Source organism: Mastomys coucha, unplaced genomic scaffold, assembly GCF_008632895.1.
Source record: "Mastomys coucha isolate ucsf_1 unplaced genomic scaffold, UCSF_Mcou_1 pScaffold12, whole genome shotgun sequence".
NCBI lineage: Eukaryota > Metazoa > Chordata > Mammalia > Rodentia > Muridae > Mastomys > Mastomys coucha.
In genome coordinates this window covers 34,801,860-34,824,699 of record NW_022196894.1, presented here as the reverse complement: position 1 = coordinate 34,824,699, position 22,840 = coordinate 34,801,860, and the positions used below count along the sequence as shown (strand labels likewise).

Sequence of the window (22,840 nt, the reverse complement as noted above, 5' to 3'; positions counted from 1 at the left end):
TAGGTTTCTCTTTGCAACCCCAACTGTCCTGAAATTGGTTATGTAAACTAGGCTGGCCTTGATTCATCTACCTTTCCCTCCCACATGCTAGGAGTAAAGAAATGTGCCACTATCCCCAGCACCATTATATTTTATCAGGTTTAAAACTAAGATATAAACAATATACTGGCCAACATTAATATAGATGGTAGAAAGAATATAGCTTAAATGTTGTTTCTATATTATTCATAAGACATGATTCATTTTAAACTTAAGTCAAAGCTGTGTTAAGTTTTAAATGTAATAAATTCTAGAACAAAAAAGAAATACTGTATCTTCTACCCTTCAACTAGAAAAATAAAGGATTAGACAGACTTGATCAAGTTGGAGGAATGAATTTGAGAAAGAGGCCCACCCACAATTAGAACTAAAAAGGGGCCAAAGCCGTGGGGAGCTGGAGGCAGGGAGCTATGACAAGCTGCAGTGGCTAGATGTGGGCAGGGAAGCTGGCCAGCCCTGGCCAAGGTTCTGGGCACTTGCCTTTCTGAGACGCATGCTTTTCCACTTCTCCTTTGTAGTCAAAGCCCACTGCTGACTGAGAGAAGGGAAAGAGAAATGATTAGCCATCACCACTCTGCTTCCTCCCTCTGTGATTTAGCCTTACTTTCTTCTCAGTCCCAGAGGCACTTTCAGGGACCCCCAGCTAAGCTCGCAGGCTTAAAGTAGAAACAGTGTTACAAAGCAGTCACCAGACCACCTGGACACTAGACCCAATCCTGATTTTCTGGTTTGTAGTTGTTTAGCTTTGGGAGTGTTCCTTAAGGTCACTTTGCGCTGGTCTCTTTGACATAGTATTAAATGAATCTTAGCCCATCCCAACAGTAAATTGAGGGATGTGATCTTTCTTCATTTGGAAGAATACAAGAAAACAGAACAAGGTATCTATAGTATTGGCCTGAAGTTACACAAGAGATCGCCACTTTCTTCCCTAAGTGAGCCTCGCAACCTTGCAACTAAAGGCTATGTGTGCATCTGGGCTCTACATCTCACTCCTGCTGAACTGTACTGGTCTCAGCATGGCCTCACAGGGCTCTCAACAGAGATTTGGGGCGTTCCAAGAGCTAATATATCCTGGGAGCTGTATCCCCTTTTGCTCAGGAACTATGGGTTTCTAAGTAGGGGTCCATTTCACACCTTCAGACTCTCCCTGCCTCCCTTCCCTCCTCCCCTTCTCTTTTCTCTGGCTCCCTGATATCTGAGGGTGACCTCACACTCTCTCTGTAGGCAAGGACGACTATGAACTCAACAGAAGACAGAAGATAGTTAATTCTTAGATAAGTAGATAGCAGGGAGAGGTCCTGGATGAGATCAGGCTAACCCCTGAGTGATGCCACTTTAGATCCAAGACAGCTTACTCCAGGACTCCACACCAGAAGAAACCCCAGTATTGCTGTTCCCCGCCCCACCCCCTGGCAGGCCACTGGGCCAACCTCCTCCTTACCCTCTGTGGCCACAGATAACCCACCTGGTAGGTTTGACTGGGCGAACTCCATGCCAGGAGGCTACTTCGTTCCAGTTTCCACTACTCTGAGGGCTACTGAAAACGAGGCCCTGTGGAGTCTGTGGGGTTTCTTCCCTGCAACTTCAAAGGTCCCCACCAGGGTCTCACCTAGGCAGGTCCTGGTTGCCCACTAACTGCATCTTGCCTAGACCAATTCTAGAAGGTGACATGGAGACAAGCGTGGCTCCACAGCCTGTTAACGAGTCTATAAACCCAGACTCTCTGGGAGCAGATGATGTTGCCTCTCTAGATGCACGTCTGTTCATTCTGCAGGGAGCTCTGGCTGTGGGTGCCATGTGCTAGCTCTGCTGCAATGAATCTCATGAGTGGTTGGCTGCATCGGTTTTCATCCTGTGATTCTTTACTTGATGGACAAATGGACCTATGGAAGGAGAGCTAGCGAGACCCAAATCCTCTGCTTCTGCCTGGATGCTCTGCTCGTGTGTGCCACATGCCTGGCTTACGAAGTGCTGAGGTGGTCCTAACCCCGGCTAGCGGGCTTCCAACAGAGCTGCTTCCCCACCCTTTAGTCTTGATTCACAGGACAGACATATGAGTTACTTAGGTGAGGCACTTTGTGCTTGTAAAGTAACAACTAACAATAAGGGGTTGGGCAAAGAGGATCAGGAGGAGCCAAGACTTAGCAGGAAATTCTCTCTAGTTTATAGAACCTTACAGGCTCCATATGACGCTATTGACTTTAAACACGGTTTCTGTGTTTTTTCTTTCTTTTGCAGCATATTTTGAATTGTCTTGGTTTTGTTTTGGCTGTATTTTCTCCAAACAATTACCATCCTAGCACTTAGCAGCTTGGATTCAGCCCTACCTAATTAACAACTACTGGCAGTCGTCGTCGTCGTCGCCATCATCATCATCATCATCATCATCATCATCATCATCATCATCATCATCATCCTTATCCAGGTATGAAGATTCCTCACCCCATTCCTTGATTCCCCCCACCTCTTCTCCTTTATCTCCCTGCCCCTCTCTTTCCTATTCTTCTTGCTTCCCCTCCCCATCTCCCTTCCCCTTTCAGATGAGACTCCAACCTGTACCATGAAAGAGGATTCAGAGACTGATATCGTAAAGTATAACTGAAAGCATCAAAAAGCCACCAGGCCCACTCTTCCCACTGTATCAGCCTGCACTCGATTAGTACTGCCCTTTTGTTTTGAAAACTACACTTGTGGCCTCTAGCCACACTCCAGCTACATAGATTATTGTTATCCTTCACCTTCTCAAAGTATTGCCATCCTAATTAATTGGCTGGCGTACTTGCTTATTTTGGAAATTCTCTCTTCCTTCTGCTAATGCCTTTAGGAAGTCCTATTCCTAGTTTAATGACCTTTGCCTGTGAGTAACCAAATGATGTTCTGTTGATGAATCCTGGGCCTCTCCTACGCTAGGCCAGAGCTTCACTACAACATGAGCCCTGCCTGCTGAACATAAATGGATGATTTGATGCTCAGCATGCAGCCCCTGCGTTAGTACCAACCAATTTGCCAAGAGAGAGGTCATGAGGCCTGACCATTACCCGGCACTGATGGCCTCTGCTGTCCCGTCTTTCATCTGAGAAGCATGAGCCAACACTTTGGGTTGGGTGGTGGCAAGGCCCACACAGTTTAAGGAGTATGGTAGAGGAACAAAGTTGTCACCTACCTTGTCTGCCCGGTCCCTCTCAACTCCATATTTGCCCCCAAAGCCTCTGGCGGCATCAGTCTGGGAAGAGTGTTTCTCTACATCAGCAACATACTCATGGCCCACAGCACTCTAAGGGAAATCAGGAGCACAGTGAGCAAAAAATCAGAATGACCATAAGGAATAGCTAGAGATGGTAAATGGATGTCAGGATACAAGAAATTCCATTCTGGGTACCATTCTTGGTACCTCTGGCAGTGGTACCAAGAAACCTGTGATGTGGGATAACGTCACTAGAGTGGCATTGCTCAGAAACCTGCAGGGGTGTACTGGGAGGCAGAAAATAGAGAAGAGAGAGTCAGAACAGAGGGGAGAGGAGAGTTCAAACAGGGTCAGGGTGGAGCAAAACAACTGAGCTAAGCTAGGGAATGTCAGAGGCACTGGCTAGATACTACCACTGGTGTCTTCCCTCCATCAACCAGGTATCGTTGTCCTGTATCTTTCCTGGCCTGGATAAATGTAGAAGTGAGTTCTGAACTTTCCAATGTGTATATAAAAGATTATTAAATGGCTGAGGGGCTGGGGGGGGCGGGACTCAGTAGGTCAGAATCCTTGCTCTGCAAACATGATGACCTACCTAAGATCAAATCTCTAGCACCCACAAAAAAAAGCCAAGCCTGGGTACATGTGCCTTTAACCCCAGTATGAGAGGGTAGAGATGGGTGGATTCTGGGGGTTCCATCCTAATCAGCCTAGCAGAAATGATGAGCTTCACACTCAGTGGGAGATCCTGTCTCAAGGTAGAGAGCTGTAGAGGATGACATCTGGCATCCTGCTGTGACCTCTCCTTGTGCACCCACAGCCGCACCCACACCCACACACATGCACTTATGCATACACCACACACAACACATGCATATACCATGCATACACAAATAATCACATAATACAGTAAAGCAGTGGTTCCCAACCTTCCTAATGATGTGACCCTTTAAAACAGTTTCTTGTATTATGGAGACCTCCAGCCATAAAATTATTTTGTTGCTACTTTGTAACTGTAATTTTGCTACTGCTATAAATTGTAATATAAATATCTGATATGCAGGATATCTGATATGTGAACCACAAAGGCGTTGCAGCCCACGGGTTGAGAACTGCTACAGGAAAGAAAATGATAAGAGATGTTGTAATGCAGACAGAATACACAATATCTAAAGGCAACAAATGATTCTATACCCTACCCTTCCTTCTCCACTAACGCTTTCTCAGTCTAAGTGTGGCCTACCTAGTTTTGGTTTTGTTGCTATAATTAAAACACCTTTCCAAAAGAAACTTTAAAGGAGAAAGGTTTTTATTTGCCTACAATTCCAGGTTAGGGTCATTCATCTTGGGGGGAGGGGGAGGGGTCAAGGTAAGGACTTGAAGGAACCAGTCAAATCCACAACCAAGAGCAGAGAGAGAATGCATGCATGTTTGCTTACTGTCACTGTCCCTACATTTACACAACACAGGTCTAGGGAATGGTGCTGCCCACAGTGGGCTGGGTCTTCCCACATCAATTAAAGTAATTAAGACAATCCCCAACACACATGCCCACAGATCAACCTGATCCAGACGATCTTCCATTGATGTTTTTTCTCAGGTACTTCCAGATCGTGACAACTATCACCAGGGGGTCACAGAATATCAGGAGGAAAAAACAGGTCAGCTATTCTAATGTTTTGACTCTCTTTTCTATATCTTGGGTATTAAGATCAGGAGAAAACAAACATCACAAAGACATTCTGCATTAAAGCCTACGTGGACATCATGGACACCATATTTAAAATAAATTTTAAAGCACCAATAATGGAGTCAATTTCTTTTTTCATTATTTTATTTCTTTAAAGTAGCTCTCTCCCTTCCTACTCACCTTGTCCATCCGGTCTCTTTCCACTCCAAACCGACCCCCATAGCCATGGGATGCTTTAGGCCCCGACTCCAGCTCCTTCTTCTTGAGAATGTCATGTTCCTCCGATACTTTGTTCCTCAGCTGGTGAATGCTGCAAGTGACCACACAGCTGAGACTCTCCTCAGTCAGGGAGGTCAACAGATTGCTTCTCAGAAAATGGAAATCTTTTGTACAAAACTGAGCCCCCAAATATATCAGGTTGACAGGCTTGGAGTAAGAGGTTGGTACAACCAATGTAGCCTGATTTATACTCTCTAGGAGCTAAGATCCTGTGGTCTGTTATCTTTCTCACTAACATCACCTAGTCTATCACAAGGACAAAAACGATACCTATATGCTAACAACTGAGAGGCTATAATTATTTCTCAGAAAAGGCCTACCTTTAACCAATTAGGCGGTCTGTCTCAAGAAACGTTAAGATGTGCAAATAACTTTCAACCTCCACATTCCTGTTCTAAGAGTCTGCCCCCCAAAATAACTTTAAGTATGGTAAAGCTTAATGTCTAGTGATTGAAACATTACAGATGATATAGCAAAACCAATCCATATGCCCAGTACTTGGAAAATAGCTTAGGAAATTGAAATGCTACCTTTCAATAATGTAATGGAAGTCATTAAGACTGATGCTTATAAAAATGTAGTTTGGAGTAAATTTATTAGTATTTGTGTATTTATTTATTTATTTACTTGTTATCAGGCATTAACATTCTCTAACCTAAGCCTGATAATCTTTGGGAATAACAAACAGAAAGAAAGCCGCAAAGCCCACTCATCATTATCTGTTAGAACAGTTTCAAGTTTCTATACCTGAGACTGAGATTCTGCCCCTGAGAGCGCATGCCACTGGAGGGGGCAAAGGATAACCACTCCTCTTGCTTACTTTAAGCTCATTACCATCTTTACTACCATGGAGGCTACAAGCCTACCATGGAGGCTACAAGCCCCAAGAGCGTAGATAGCCACAGGCTGTGTAGCCTGAAGACTACACAAGTAAGTAGTCTTGCTTGGCAGCTCCGCAGCTGTATCAACAAATGACAGCAAGGGCTCACAAATTTGGAAACAATGTTGAAAGGACTCCTGGGACCGTATAGAAATATCTAGGCCAGAGAATTCTAAATTTTAGAGACTCTGCGTTGTGCAGTAAGCAAGGGTTTGGGGGTAGTTACTGTTCCTGGGACTCCACGAGCTCAGGCCCAGCAGAAACTGGTTTCAGGCAGAGTGGCCATGTTACAGGAGAGACCTTCTTTCATGGAAGATTAGACCCATCTGCTGGTCTAGTGGGATAATCTCATTGAAGGCTTTTAAAAAGCCTTTCAGCTTTAGCCACGGTTAATTTTAGAGAGCTGGCGAGGAATCAGATGAACATGATCCCCGGCGCTTGGCTGCACCTCATGTTCCCGTGCCTCACCTGACCCCGTGGGCAGCTGGAAAAGCAAAGATCCAGTGACAGCTCAACAGCTTCAGGGCTTCCTGTGTCTGGAAAGAACTAGGCCCCAGGAGCTTCTGAATGGCTGTGTGAGATCCCTAGCTAAGGGATTCAAGTGAGAAAAGAAGGGCCTGGGACAAACATTTTCAACTGAGAAAATATGCAAATCCACCTAATCAACTGCAGCATGCCAGTCAGAGGATTGTACCAATAGATGACATTTTTTGAGTGAAAATGTTGTGGACAAAAAAATAAAAAGTACAAAATATTTTACTTTGATTTCATTTAAAAAAAAAAAAAAGATTTTATTGGGCTGGCGAGATGGCTCAGCCAGTAAGAGCACTGACTACTCTTCTGAAGGTCCTGAGTTTGGATCCCAGCAACCACTTGGTGGCTCACAAACACCTGTAATGAGATTGGACGCCTTCTTCTGGTGCTTCTGAAGACAGGGGCAGTGAATTACTATGCCAGAGGGAGCAGGGCCGGAACAAGCTGGGCAGAGCAAGCAGGGCGGCAGAGGTCGAGTTCAACTGCAGCCACACACATGATAGCTCACGGCCATCTGTACAGCTACAGTGTACTCATACACATAAAATAAATAAAATAAAAATAAATCTTAAAAAAAATATTTTATTTATATGAGTACACTGTAGCTGTTTTTCCAGACACACCAGAAGAGGTTATTAGATCCCATTACAGATAGTTGTGAGCTACCATGTGGTTGCTGGGAATTGAACTCAGGACCTTTGGAAGAACAGACAGTGCTCTTAACCACTGAGCCATCTCTCTAGCTGTTTTCATGTGTTTGAGAAGCAGTCTTTTCAACCCAGGATAGCTTCTTGGTCCCTGTGTAGCCAAGGATGACCTTGAACTCTGAGACCTTCCTCCCACCTCCAAGTGCTAGGATTATAGGTATCTGTAGCCACACCCAACTGAAAATCTAACTTCATATAACTTTCTTTACCATATAGTTGAATCCATCCTGAGTGGCGGGTCATATATGATCGTTTTATATGATAACTATCAATTAAATAGCGTTTGAGTGTGAAGAGTTGCTAGGCTCTGAGGACACAGAAGACCTCACGTATGGAGACCGTGGGCAGATGGAAGGGATACAGGAAAGCATTCAGGGTGGCAAGTATCATACCTAAGAGGTTTTGAACACACTAAATGTCACAGCTTCAAGTTTTAAAATGGCTTGTATTGATAGAGCAAGTGAACCCAGCAAAATTCAGGGTTTCAAATGTGAAATAGGACCCATAAAGGCATAAAGCAGAGCAGTTCTGATGATAAAAATCTTTATTCACAAACAATATGATTGCATGTTTGGAGAAGCCTAAATAATCCACAAAGAAGCTACCAGAACTACAAAGAATACAGGATACAAAGTCACTATATATCAAAGTCAATTGCATTTCTATCTGCCAGCTACAAACATTTAAAAACCGGAAGCTTTTTTGGTAATTAACTACTTGAGTTCTTTATATATTTTGGATGTTAGCCCTTTATTGGATGTGGGGTTAGTGAAGATTTTTTTTTCCCAATCTGTAGGTTGCTGATTTGTCTTATTGACGATGTCCTTTGCCTTACAGAAGCTTTCCAGTTTTGTGAGGTCCCATTTATCAATTCTTGATCTTAGAACATGAGCCATTGGAGTTCTGTTTAGGAAATTTCCCCCTGTGTCAATAAGTTCAAGGCTCTTTCCCAATTTCTCTTCTATTAGATTCAGTGTATCTAGTTTTATGTTGAGTTCCTTGATCCACTTGGGCTTGAGTTTTGTGAAGAGTGATAAATAAGAATCTATCTTCATTCTTCTTTATGTAGACATCCACTAAGACCAGCACCAGGAAAGTGGAGGGAGGGTGAGGAGGGAGAGGGGAACCTGATTTGGTATTGGGTGAGGGAAAAGGACTGAAGCTCTGAGGGCTAGCACAAAGAATGGAAACAGGCAACCTCGGGAAATAGGAAGTTGGGGGATCCTCCAGAATGCACCAGAGACCTGGGAGGTAAGAGACTCTCAGGAATCAAAGAGGGGGACCTTAGATGAAATGCCCCACAATAGGGTAAGGGAACTTATAGAGCCAACCTCCAGCAAGAAGACAGGGCATCCATGTGGATGGGCTTGCCATTCCACAGTCAAAACTCTGACACATAATTGTTCCTCTCTGAAAGAATTACAGGAATGGAAATGGAGAGAAGCCTGAGGAAAAGAAGGTCCAGCAACAGGAACAAAGTGGGATCCAGCCCCAGGGGAAGTCCTAAGGCTTGACACTATTACTGAGGCTATGGAGCACTCACAAAAAGGGACCTATCTTGACTGCCCTCTGAAAGACCCAACAAGAGTCAGTCCCACAACACCCAGAGGAAGCTCCACTCCCAGGCGCTCTAACATGCTCAGGATCAGAGGTGAGGAGAACACAACATCTGTCTCAACACCTGGAGTAACTGGGACCAGCGGGACCAGGAACACAGGAACTCTGCCAGACCAGTGGCTCAGGTTCCTTCCAGTCTGTCTGGGCTGGTGCCCTCAGCAGACCTTGGGTGCAAACTCTGCAGCCAGTCCCACAACACCCAGAGGAAGCTGCACTTCCAGGTGCTCTAACAAGCCCAGGATCCCAGGATCCCAGAATCACAGGATTACAGAGACAGCTTGACTCTGAGGAGTTCTGACACAACCAGGATCACAGGAAGGACAGGCTCCAGTCAGATTTAGCAAGGGCAGGTAGTACTAGCATTAACCAGATAGTGGGGAGGCAAGCTTAAGAAAATAAACAACACAAACCAAGGTCAGTTGCCATCATCAGAACCCAAATTCTCCCACCATAGCAAGTCCTGGACACACCATCACACTGGAAAAGCAAGATTCAGATATAAAATCACTTTTCATGATGATGAGACATTAAGAAAGACATAAATAGCACCCTCAAAGAAATACAGGAGAACACAGGTAAACAGCTAGGAGCCATTCAAGAGGAAACACAAAAATCCCTTAAAGAACTACAGGAAAACACAATCAAACAGGTGAAGGAAATGAGCAAAACCATCCAGAGTATAAAAGTTGAAATAGAAACAATAAAGAAATCAGAAAGAGAGACAACCCTGGAAATACAAAACCTAGGAAAGAAATCAGGAGTCATAGATACAAACATCACCAACAGAATACAAGAGATAGAAGAGGGAATCTCAGGGGCAGAAGACACCATAGAAAACATTGACACAACAGTCAAAGAAAATGCAAAAAGCAAAAAGCTCCTAACCCAGAACATCCAGGAAATTCAGGACACAATGAGAAGATCAAACCTAAGGATAATAGGTATAGAAGAGAGTGAAGGCTCCCAAGGTAATGGGCCAGTAAATATCTTCAATAAATTTATAGAAGCAAACTTCCCTAACCTAAAGAAAGAGATGCCCACGAACATACAAGAAGCCTACAGAACTCCTAATAGACTCGACCAGAAAAGAAATTCCTCCCATCATATAATAATAAAAACACCAACTGCATTAAACAAAGAAAGAATTTTAAAAGCGGTAAGGGAAAAAGGTCAAGTAACCTATGAAGGCAGGCCTATCAAAATTACACCAGACTTCTCACCAGAGACTATGAAAGCTAGAAGATCCTGGGCAGATGTCATACAGACCCTACAAGAACACAAATGCCAGCCCAGGTTACTATACCCAGCAAAAGTCTCAATTACCATAGATGGAGAAACCAAGACATTCCATGACAAAACAAAATTTACACAATATCTTTCCACAAATCCAGCCTTACAAAAGATAATAGATGAAAAACACCAACATAAGGAGCAAAACTACATCCTAGAAGAAGCAAGAAAGTAATCTTTCAACAAACCCACACAAACCTAATTCCACATCTTACAACAAAAACAACAGGAAGTCACAATTACTTTTTCTTAATATCTTAATATGAAAATTAATATTACCAACATATCCTAATTGATTGAAACCCAAAAATATGAGGAATTAGAAATTTGTTGATTGTCATTCAATGGTCTCTCTAATTTGGTAATTGTATAAATAGGTCGAATATTGTACAATCCATATACACTTTCTGCTTGTTTGTTCATGACAGTGTCTTGCTGTGTACAACATAATGGTCTTGAAATCTTGCTTCTCCTATCTCGGCCTCTCTATTAGTAGTATTGTTTATTTCATGTTTTTACACTATACTATGGTTTTCAGAACAGCTTATATATTTCAAATGTATTTATATACCCAAAAGAAACATAGACAATTAAAATGGGAGGGGGCTTGTAAGAGAACAACAAAGAGTGAGACTGAATGCTTTGCTTGATATTTATAACTACTGTATCAAGTTTGAAGAAGAGGACTTTATAAGTTACTCTTTCTCTGAGATGAAGGCTTTTCCAAATTATCACAGCTAATGAACCAAATTCTTACTCTCACCTAATGTCTGTGCCACCCTCCAAGCAGAACCATTGTTCATTGAAACAGTTGGTGAATGACTTTATGGATAGACCATCTTAATATACACACCATTTCTTAAATGAATGAATCTTAAACCTATTCTCTGTGGGCTGAGAATAAAGTCACTCACTCAAGTCAAATAGCTTTGACCATAGCAGGAAGTTTGTATCCAAAATTGTGCCTACAATTCATTCCTTGGCCCAGCAGAACTGTCAACTCTCAGCTTAGCTACGATGGAGGCAAAATCCTTTGATGATGTGAGGGTCATTGAAGTACAGTCTTATTACAATGAACTCCAATGTCTAAAAATTGTTCTTAGTTTGGGCTTGTACCACAATAAGAGCCAAGATTTTAAGCTCTACTAAAAACAAAACAAAAACCAACCAAACAAAAAGACTTTATCTATTTATGTTCATTTAAAAAATGCTAATAATGATGTATTATTTTAAAGTATACAGTTAATATGTTTGGAGTTATTTAAAATTTATATTGAGAAAAACGTATGTATTTTCAGTATTGCTGTAGACAAGCATCTACATAAGACTGTTAGATTGATTGCTGCTTTATATCAAACAACTTTTATAATACTATTTTTTATTATAATATTTTATAAATTTTAAGGAATGTGACAAAAAAGATATTGTAGGTATTGAAGGGCGGGTCTCTGGGAGGAGTTGGGGTACAAATGGGAAACAAGAATGTGATTTAAGTATTTACTTAAAATATGTTCTTAAATGTTAACAAATTCAGATAAATTGAAATCATGCAACTTTTCTCATCATAATGCAATAAAAGTTAAAAAAATTCAAAAAAAGGAAAGTGAAGTTAAAATCAAAAAAAAAAAAAAAGGAAAAAAAAAAGAAAAAAAAAGACCCAACAAGCAGCTGAAAGAGTCAGATGCAGATATTTGCACCCAACCAATGATCAGAAGCAGCTGACTTCTGTTGAATTAGGGAAAAGCTGGAAGAAGCTGAGGATCCTATAGGAGGACCAGCAGTCACAATTAACCTGGATCCCAGAGATCTCTCAAACACTGGACCACCAAACAAACAGCATACACCAGCTGATATGAGGCCCCCAACACACATACAGTAGAGGACTTCCAGGTCTGTGTTCATTCAGAGATGATGCACCTAACCCTCAAGAGACTGGAGGCCCCAGGGAGTGTAGAGGTCAGGTGGGGTGGGGGTTGGGGGCATCCACATGGAGACAAGGAAGTGAGGAGGAGGTGTGGGATGTGGACCAGTAGAAGGGTGGATCCCAGGGGGCGAGGAGCAATGGAATATGGAGTGTAAAAAATAAATTAATTTAACAATTAAAAAAACCCTGGAAGTTAAAAATAAGTCAGAGTGACAACATAACATGAAAATTTTTAGGATAAATTTAACAAAATATGACTTAGGACTTGAACACTGAACAATACTTCTGAAAAAAAAAATAACTCAAAGAAGATCTAAATAGAGGAGTGCCTCAGGTTTATAGATTGGAAAACTCAATACTATCAACATGTTTCCTATTCCTCTAAATGACCTACATCTCTAGTGGCCTCCCAGTCAAACTCTCAACAGGCATTTTTTTTTCCCCCAGAAGCTGACTAGCTAATTCTAAATGTATGAAATTCTAGAATCCTGGGATAGTAGGAAAAGCCTCTGAAGGAGCACACGGTTGGAGGCCCATTCCCTTTTAATGACTTAGCACACAACTACAACAACCACTGCACTGTGGTAGTATGTTGTCAGGGCAAACGTTGCTTAACGGAGCAGAACAGAGTCCAGAAGTCAACCTATACAGAGGGTGAAAGCACCTGCTAAGTCAGCAGGAAAGGAGAGAGTTTGGATTGTGTGTGGCTACTGACTATCCAGAGAAAAGAAGGACCTTATCTCAACCTCACGCTGCACAGAAATATTTAAAAAATAAAAATTTAAATTGAGCCAAATGTTTGAGATAATCTTTACAACTCTGAGGTAAATTTTTTTCTTAGACAAATCAAAACCAAACCAAACCAAAACAAACAAAAAAACCTGCACAATGATAAAATAATCTTTTTATATAAATTAGACTTCATCAGAATTCAAATCTTGTGCCTTTGAAATAATATCACTAGGAAAAAAAGAACTATCATTACTCTTGGATAAAATATTTATAAAATATACATCTTACAAAGATCTGTTTCTAAAATATACAGGGAACTCAATAAAAAGATAACTACTTTAAAGGCGAGGAAATATTTGAACAGAAATTTCAGAAAGAAGATAGATGAAGAGACATGGATGGAACATGAAAAATGCTTAATAAAATTTACTCATCCAAGAAATATAAATTAATATCAACACATACCCACAGAGTGGCTAACATTCAAAATATCAACAATAACAAGTGTTGACAAGGACATGGAGCAAGTGTGAACTGAACTATGGCAGAAATGGACTATGGAAAATTTCCTTTTGGAAAACAGATTGGTAGTTTCTCAAAAGGTAAACACACACAGACTTCATGAAGAAGCTTTAGATCTTTAAGTATACCTTGGGAAATATAAAAATACATTGTGCTCAAGCCCTCATGGCATGTTTGTAATAGATTTTGATATCTAGCAACAGAACAATGAATAAATCAAACGGTAATGTAGATACTTTTTGACAATAACAAGAAATAAAAGACCACTATATACAATGCTCTAGCCTGAGTTCAAAAACATATTGAATAAAAGAAAACCAACACAAAAGACATGAACGGTCTTTGTTATTCATTTACTGAAATTTTAGAGAGCCCCAACTCACGACCCTACATTGATGGAAAGTAAGTCAGTGTTTGTGTGTTCAGCAAGGGACACTGACTCCAGAGACACACAGGACTGCTAGTGGTAACAGAAATCTTCTATGGCCTCACTGTACTGGTGGCTCCTTGTATATATTATCAAAATTCACTGAACTGTTAGTTTATAATTACTACATATCAACAGCACTGACTTTTAAAAATAGGATGTATTAAATCAATGATGGCTTTTATGTTCTCCAAAAGAGGTCCATTCCTATGCAGCGAGTATGACATCTTGTTAAAGCCAAACTATAATATACTTGGAGGCTCTCAAGAGAAGAACAATCTTAGGGAAAGGGGGACAGTTGATCATGGGAATTCACATTCCACTTCAAAAAGAGAATTGTGGACATGGCAAATTGTGTTTATTAAAAATGATATGACATAGTGGCTAAGTACTCAGCCAATAGATTCAGACTGAGCTGAATTCAAATTAATATTGTCTATAATATGTCTATATCCTTAGACAAATTGTTAAAATCAAGAATGAATACCTTACTTTTCTGTGCTATCAAAATGGCATCATCATCTATAACAGACATGCGTGACGGCATGACAAGCCACAACTCAATAATGAGACCTTTTGTTCTCATGGTATAGCCGTGGCTTTTCACAGGGTAACCCTGCGAGGTAAGAAGGGCCAGGACCATTGTCTCCTGGGATATGGGTAAACAGCAGCAGAGTGGTGAAATTATTCTCTTTACTGCTCGAGGTACTGGCATAGCAAAGCTGGCACCAGTCCCTGGACCTCCTCTGTTTTCCATTTCCACTTTCTGTAAAATTGTAGCACACATATATTGGCTAAGCCCCTGGGGCAGGTACAGCAATTTCTCAGTGAGACCTAGCCTGAGGACTTCAGGATGCACCGAAGGCCTTCTCCAGTGTAATGCTGTTCACAGCACTGTTCGCAGTGCAGTCCGGGAGCTGACCTGTTTCTTTTCCACAATGAAGTAAGATAAAAATCAAAAGTGTGACTTTAGAAACATGATCACCAGTCTTACATGGTGAACTTATATCTGTTGATTACAAAATAAAAATTGTGCTTGTTTCTTCTTCCTCATTGCTTTTTTATATAAAATTGTATTTTATTACACAAAAATATCAATCTGTAACACATTTGGTAATAGGAAAACAGCAAACAAAAGCACTTGTCCTCTCTCACAGAGAGTTTAAGGATTACTATTGGAGTGGAGTAAGGATCCTTTCCTAGTCAAGAAGGCAGGCATGGACAAACATGGAGAGGACAGAAGGCAACAGCCTTGACAGTGGGGTCATTTCTCTATACGACTGATGAGAGACAGGTAGAATTGCTTAAGCTAGTCTCTGAATTAGAAAGCCATCCAAAGACGAAATTTATTCAAGGCTGACCTAAAAAGAAACACAGTGGGGAGGGGGGCGGGGCAGGGATCATGCCTACCAAGAAGCACAGTCACTTCCTTTTCCTGTTTTGAGTCAGCTCAGTCTGGCAAGAACTCTCTTCTCCAATTTCCCCTCCACTCCATGGAAACCACCAGGGTCTTGGTGATTTCCACCTGACCATGAAGGGTGGCGGCTTAGTGGGACCCTCCAAAGAATACTGCAGACTTTATGCTGAAATACCCCGACGGCTGTTTCAGATAGGAAAACTGAAGATCGGAGAGGAGAAAAGGTTTGTCCAAGGTCACCTAGCCCATTCCTAGCAGAGTTGAAGCTTTTGCACCTTGAAGGCTTTAACAAATAGTAATGGAGCAAGCTTTTGTGGAAAAATCTCCAACATTTACTATAGTGGATATAGATCCAGTTAGCAAGGAGATATGCAGAGTCACCACACTCTCAAAATGATATGTACAGTGGTGTGCAATACAGCAGTTTAAGTAAAAACCATTTAGAAAGAAGGAAGGCCTTAGCTGTTGCACATTCGTGTTGGGTTTTGGGGATGGAAATCGGATAAAACTCATCTACATTAACAGCATATAGATAAAACCGAAGTGCTAGGTAGTACTAAGGGCCAGCAGACACTCGTGTGTACTATTCATTAGATTCTAAACATGATCCTCCAGGGGAGCTGTCATCATCCCCACGAATGAATAAAATGGACTACTCAGATATTAGCTGTGACTGAGTTCACAGCGCTAATAATGATAGAGCGAGGAACCAAATCAAAATCTTCTGCACTCAAGCTCTTCCCATGGGCTCACGGCAGAATTATAGAAGTCAGCCTTAGAATGCCCTACTCCTAGCTAACACATGGTGCAGGCACTGGGCAGGAAAGCACCATGGGAGTGCTCTCTTACATCAGCACTTTCCAGAACACCAGAGCCTGGGGGCTTCACTCAGAAAAAAGCTTTGACCTCCTTGATCTGTGAGCTCTCGGGGGAGCTTCTGGAAAGCTTCCTGCTTGGGCTCTTTTTCTCTGTCACTCCACCTCCCTTCCAGAATGGTTTGATTTGTTTGAGAGTAATATTCACTTGGGGCTGGAGAGATGGCTGAGGAGTTAAAAGCAATGGCTGTACTTCCAGAGGACCTGGGTTTGATCCTTGGCACCCACATGACAGCTCACAACAATCTGCAACACCAGCTCCAGAGGAACTGTGCCATGGGCAACAGAGCCACACATGGTACATAAACATACATACCGACAAAAGACTCATACATATAAAAATAAATAAATAAAAATATTTAGTGTAGCTGTTTACGTCAAACCATTTATGTCTGTACCGTGTTCAGAAGCATTCCAGATCTACACAAACGTGTGCCAAGTTTCCTAAGTCTGGCTGCCGTGATGTCATCATCACTGACACTTCTTAAAATCCAGGGGAAAACAAGTCCAAAATATTGTTAGAGTATGGGAGGGGAAGTTGGGAATGCAGTGGAAAATTGTCTTAATCTTGCCAAGTTTAGCAGGGTCGATTCATGACTTTCGAACTTTTACCCTTATTACAACATTCACTGTATTTGCCTTGATCCTAAAATATGGCAGCCTGGTGCTACCCAGAACCAACGGTCCTGGTTAGATGATCCTGACTAGCTTATGGATGAGCAGTGTGAATCTCTCAGTTGCCAAGTACAATATGCCATAGAAAATCCTGGATATGCCCATATGTGCTTTTCTCGTTTTGAGACAGTCTCATGTATCCCATAATTGGTGATATAATATTCTAAAAATGCCCCCTAAATCCTAAGATTTTGAATCTTTTGCTGGACCTCATAACCAAAGTTGACAATACACAGTGAAATCATTTAACACTTAGGAGTAACTGCCTGTTAAACCTGCTTTTAAGAGAACACTGTAACAACCTGACTTACTTGCCATGTCAGTTCTAACAAGCAAGGTAATGCCCATCTGCAATCTTAAGTTACATTCTCTTCCATGTCCTTGACTCAGAGTAATGCGCATATATCATTTGCTGAAAACAGCAAATGCAGAAGTTGAAAGCAACTTCCTAAAACCTACCAGAAAGGTTGAAAAAAAAAAAACCATTTATGGGTATTGGTTGATCAACAATGATATTTGTTATCTGGGTCAGTGGGAGCAGGTGACTTTATTGCTTGTAAAACTCTGTTAAAGATTTTTGTTAAGTATCCATCATTCCTCTCCCCATATGATGCTTTCTATGCTGTTCAATAAAGACAAAGCAGAGTTTTTTGTAGGTAGGTACAGATACCAGACACACAGTCGCACAGCTGTCATACACAGACAGACACACAGCGACATGGGAACAAACAGATTCACAACCCAGTCTTCAATCAGTGTAACAGAGTCAGATACACACAGCAGACAGACAGAGGAAGAAAGACACAGAGAGCATGCAGTAGAGAATTCAGATCTAGACTCTCTCTTGGCACTTCTTTCCTTAATGAAACACCAATGCATTATTGGCAACTCAGAGTTAATCACTAACACATTATAAATCCATGCAACGTAACCCACGTTTGCCTTGATATTGAACTTCTGAGCCTTCAGCATCCATTACTCTCCCACAGCCACCTCCCTCCACTGTGCAGTGCACAAATCCCCACATCTAATTTATTTTGTGCTGGGAACTAACAGGACTTCATGCACACTAGGTAAAACTTTACTACCGGGGCTACATTGCCATATTAATTTCAGAAAAAAAGAAAGTTGTCTTGAAGACTAAACATCATTCCTAAAATGGCTTTAGTCATCAGCTTCCCCAAATGTCCTGTTTCTTTACATTAATATTAATGGTTCCCAATTTCTGTCAAGTAGTCAAATGCCAATCTGCATCCATCTCTGTACCAGTATAAGAGCTAACATTGTTCTCAAAACACCATTTTTGCAGGAGTTCCTTTCCTTCACGTTTTACTGATGCCTTCTTTTTTTGAGACAGAGTCTCATTATATAGTCCTGGCTGGCCTGGAACTCACCATGTAGACCAGGCTGGCTTTGAAGTCACAAAGATTTGCTTGCTTCTGCCCCCCAAGTGCTGGAATTAGAGGTGTGTATGACCACACCCAGCACTGAAGTCTTCTTAGCCCATTGGCAGTCACCCTACACATGTTCTAAACTTTTGTAAAAGTTTAGATGAAATGGCATTTGATACATAATTCATAGACTATAAATGATAGAGATGACAAATAAATAGATAGATAGATAGATAGATAGATAGATAGATAGATAGATAGATAGAGAACTTCAGCATTTATGCCCACTTCTCTGTTGCCTAACGTCTGATTAAAGGGAGATTGTTAATACAACGAGCCCTGCTCCCACCCCCAAAGTGACAGAGCTGTTATATATAAAAGACACAAAATAATTTGTAGATGATGAGAGAGATAAAGTGAAACCACATGAAGATATAGGAATACTAGGAACACATGGATTCTAGATAAATAAATAAATACAAAGATTCACAGCCCTGGCTATTTCCTTTCTGCAATCCTGCCCCCACCCCCACACCAGCCTACAGGTTTTCCATCAGGTTCTTCAGCACCTACTTGATGTGCTCTGTGCGTCCAGAGCCCTCAATAGTCTTGGCTCCCCACCGTTGCTCCTTCTCAGAGATGTCATTCTACAAAAGACAGCATGCAACAGTGTCAGCGAGAAATGTGCTCTGTTGCAGGGAGTCTTGAAACTGACATGCTGTCAGTTTCAACACATGCTGTCCGCCTCCTGTATTAGATGCTTCTTCTGTCCCTGTCTTTACTCTCATTCACAGCTGCATTTATTTCATCTCAAAGCCACATGAAAATTAAAATTAAACCAATGATCCCTGTCATGTCCTTGCTTACTTTGAATCATCCATTCTTTCTTCTTTTGGTCTTCCATCACATCTCAACTCATGGCCAGAGGAGTCCCAGATTAAACTGATCCTCAATTTCAGGACAGAGTGACCCAGTCCTTCAATGGCACTATCAGACAACCCACATCTATCCCCTTTTATGCTCAACACCAGCTCTCACGCATTTCTACTAATGAAAGCTAATAATTCCGCCAGTCCATCCCACGACAAAGACTGTCTTAATCTCAGATAGTTCTCTCTAAGCTCACTCAAAAATCAGAGTGGCTGAGATGCTCCTGACCGCTTCACTGTCCAAGCAAAGCTACTTCCATACTCACCACAAAGTCAGGGTCTGTGTCCCAGTCATCACCCTGGGTCTCCACGGAAACAGATACATCATGCCCCACTACAGACTTCCACATCTGAGAGAAACACATGAGGGAAATAATTAGGAATGAAAAAGAATTGAGAGGAAGGATGGTAAGAATGCTGAAGTTGACATTTGGGAGGAAGGATGTTAAGGATACTGAAGTTGACTATGGGAGCATTTGAATGTTTCCCTCTATTCTTTCTCAGAAGAAGACAAGAGCTGAAGCAAGGCAGATGCAACTTCTGCTCAATTAGGAGAGAAAGGGGTGGGACTTAAGATAAATCAGTATGGCCTGAGCCCACCCACATCTGGAGAGAAGTCAGTACAGGCATAGGTAACACAAGTCAACCTCAGTCAAAGTGCTGGGATCGTTCACTATGTCCACAGCTTGTAGAGATGACCAGCAATCATACAACACCTACCACAGGATTGCTATGGCAGCTCATTCAGATTTCTCCATGCTTTCCTTTCTAGATGTCAGGAAATAAATGAGTCCAGTGTCCCCCTTGTCTATAATCTGCTTAGCTACATTGTAAAGTGTTCACCCTGTCTGTGGTACACTGCCCCAAATTGACTGTAGGACTGACTGGCCACTCACTGCACAGCTGTAGGTCATCAGTAGAACAAATTGGTTGAACTACCCACACTAGCTGATGCATGGGGAAGCATTAAGTGAAGGGAATCCAAAAAAAAAAAAAAGATTGCCGGGCAGTGGCCCACCACTTGGGAGGCAGAGGCAGGCAGATTTCTGAGTTCAAGGCCAGCCTGGTCTACAGAGTGAGTACCAGGACAGCCAGGGCTACACAGAGAAACCTTGTCTCAAACAAAACAAAACAAAACAAAAAAACCCCAACAACAACAAAAAAACCCCAAAAACCAAAAAACAAAAAAGTGAAAGGAATCCTCAATTTTCTAAGAAAGAAAATACCAAGGCTTTATTTTTATTAATATGTTCAACTATATCTAAAGACATAAGTATTCACATGTAGCATGTAACAGGTCCCTCTTTTTTGAAACACTGTGTAAGATTTACCAACTAAGTAAATGTTGGTAAATTGTTTCCACAGAAGTCTTTGGAAAACACTAGTTTGATGATCCTTGTTCCACTGGATACCTGTGTTTTGTTGAGCCTCGCCAGAGGAGTATGAAGAAGAACTGTCCAGTCACACTGTGTGTTTTTGAGGAGAGGAAACAAGAGACAACACCCATCTGCTCTGGTAGCCTTTGGGATTTCCTGGCTCAAAGACTCTGCCAATCCTTCTCTGTCAGGTGCCTCCTCCACCGAAGAACTTCCTGGTGTCAGGTGCCTCCTCCACTGAAGAGCTTCCTGGTGCTCACTGCTCTCTCCCAAAGGAGACACGTTTACCCACACATCCCCAAGGCTCTGCCCATCTAGGCCCCAAGTCTCCACTTCCTATACCCACACTTTATAATAACCTCTAGAAGATCAGCCCTGGAGAAATCTGAGGTAGACAGGTTAAACAAAGATGTGGTAAGGAGCAACTGGAGAAGTGGTGAGTTACCATGGCCAGATCATTGTGAGCTACTAAGAACACCTGTGCCTTCCCCAATTGGTAATAGCTACAAATAGGGGTTAGGACAGGTAAAGAGAACCTATGACCCACAACCTTAAGGCCTCACTTTGACGTGTCCTGGCTCTCGGGCTACTCTGCAACAAAAGGAACTGGAAAGGAGAAGTCAAATATATTTATGAGCAACGAGGAAGCAGTGAGGTCCGATGGTCTCATCTTGCCCTATTACCCCAGGTCTCAGCCCATCTCTCCTATCAACCTCTCATGCTCATTTTAAAGAACAAAATAACTTACTATGCTTGTACTCTCGATCACTGATCAAGAAAGCTGCTAACTTAAAGGAGGAGGCTGGAGACAGGCAATGAATGGGGGGCACATCCAATGCCTGATGACAGGACTGACTTAATGGCATCCACAGTCATGAGATTCATGGACACTGTGGTAATATGACAGCCCCTGTAGGACCCCTGCCTGTCACATGACACAGAGTCTATACTACTTAGCCAGAGACTAGACTAAGCAATCCATCAATATTAACTTCCTTGGGCAAATCACTGACTGTTGTGATATTGTTCCCCAATGTTATATAATTAAGATGTTAACACAGCTGATCCAAAGCTCCCTCTGCAATACTCTGGGATTCCCACAAACATACAAAGTTACCCCAGCTGAACAATCAGGTTGGCATTTGGCCCTTAAAAGCCCTTGGCTCAGCACCAGTGTTCATTGGTGGTTAAATCCTGTCCCCTTACATTTCCCATGTGCATTGTGTCCCTGCCTAGGCCATACAAAGGCACACTTTGTCCTCATCTTCCATGGGTCTCCTTCAGGTTAGCACCCTGGGGCTGCTTAGATCATCTACAGCATACTCGGCTGGGCCTAGGGTTCTAGATACATGATCAATCATGTTCCCCGAGTACAGGCCATTTCCTTGTTCCCATCCTCAGATGCTCATTGTCAACCACTACACGCAGTCCTTGTGGCCATCAAAGGTTCAACACCTATTAGCAAAGACCGTCCTAAGGGCTGTGTAGATTTCTTTTCCATACTTCCCTGTGCTCCCCAATCCACCCCCACCCAGCTCGGGGCACCCACCTTTACTGGTTGCTGGAGCTCCGGCTCTTCACGTCCACACCCGGCGGCCCCTCCAGCGGCTGCCACTTCAGGCTAAGTAACCGAGCAGCTGCTTCAGTTCCGTTTTCAGGTTTTCTGTCATTTCCTGCCACACTGTCTTCACGGCCACTTCCTGAAGTTTGAGTCAGTTCCTTATACTTTGGGTACTTAAAAGGGTTAAGTGTGTCTGTGTCTAGTATTTTGCAAAGTTTTTCAGGTCAGGGGAAAGTTATAAAAATGACCACGGAGACACATCCCTCACCAGTGAAGACATGATGAAGAATGTTGCAGGACTGCTCTGGGTCCTACACAGGACAGTTCCACCTGAGATAGTAAAACAACTCAGAGCAAGGCAGGTGGCTGTGGTAGTAAGCAGCTGTGATCCCGGCACTTAGGGGTACCCCGGGCTGCAACTCTGTTGTAGAAGACTGGTCTGAGAAGGAAAAAAAAATGTGTGGGTGCGTGTGTGTAGGCTGCAGCAATAAAAAAAAAAAGGCTTAATGGGAAAATGATCTGTATGTGAATTTTGAAGGGCAAGCCTTAAAAAACAATTTCTCCTCCTCATTATCTGCAGTACCTAAGATGAGGCTCACACATAACTGATATCCAGAGAATAACTCATGAGAAAGGCAGGATGTGGAGAGAGAAAACTCCCTAGCTTGTTGGGAAGTTGTGTGGAGTCTGAGCTCACTGATGGAGATCTGACTAGACTGGCCTGCTCTAAGCAGGTGATGTGAACTCCGACATACTCTACACTGTTAACATCTGCAGCCCTCCTCTCCTAT

General features: G+C 42.2%; 1 protein-coding gene across 2 annotated transcripts in view; it reads right to left on the bottom strand.

The window, feature by feature from the left end:
- Hcls1 (hematopoietic cell-specific Lyn substrate 1) overlaps nucleotides 1-22,155 on the bottom strand; it is a 30,975-nt gene extending 8,820 nt beyond the window's left edge. For both annotated transcript variants that reach the window (XM_031363821.1, XM_031363822.1), the window contains exons 1-6: nucleotides 22,038-22,155; nucleotides 19,379-19,462; nucleotides 18,757-18,830; nucleotides 5,094-5,223; nucleotides 3,203-3,313; nucleotides 520-574 (exon numbers count right to left, since the gene is read on the bottom strand). In XM_031363821.1, the coding sequence (XP_031219681.1) occupies nucleotides 520-574; nucleotides 3,203-3,313; nucleotides 5,094-5,223; nucleotides 18,757-18,830; nucleotides 19,379-19,462 (454 nt within the window). In that variant the 5' untranslated portion in view covers nucleotides 22,038-22,155. The remainder of the gene's footprint in view (nucleotides 1-519; nucleotides 575-3,202; nucleotides 3,314-5,093; nucleotides 5,224-18,756; nucleotides 18,831-19,378; nucleotides 19,463-22,037) is intronic.
- Nucleotides 22,156-22,840: the final 685 nt, after the last annotated feature.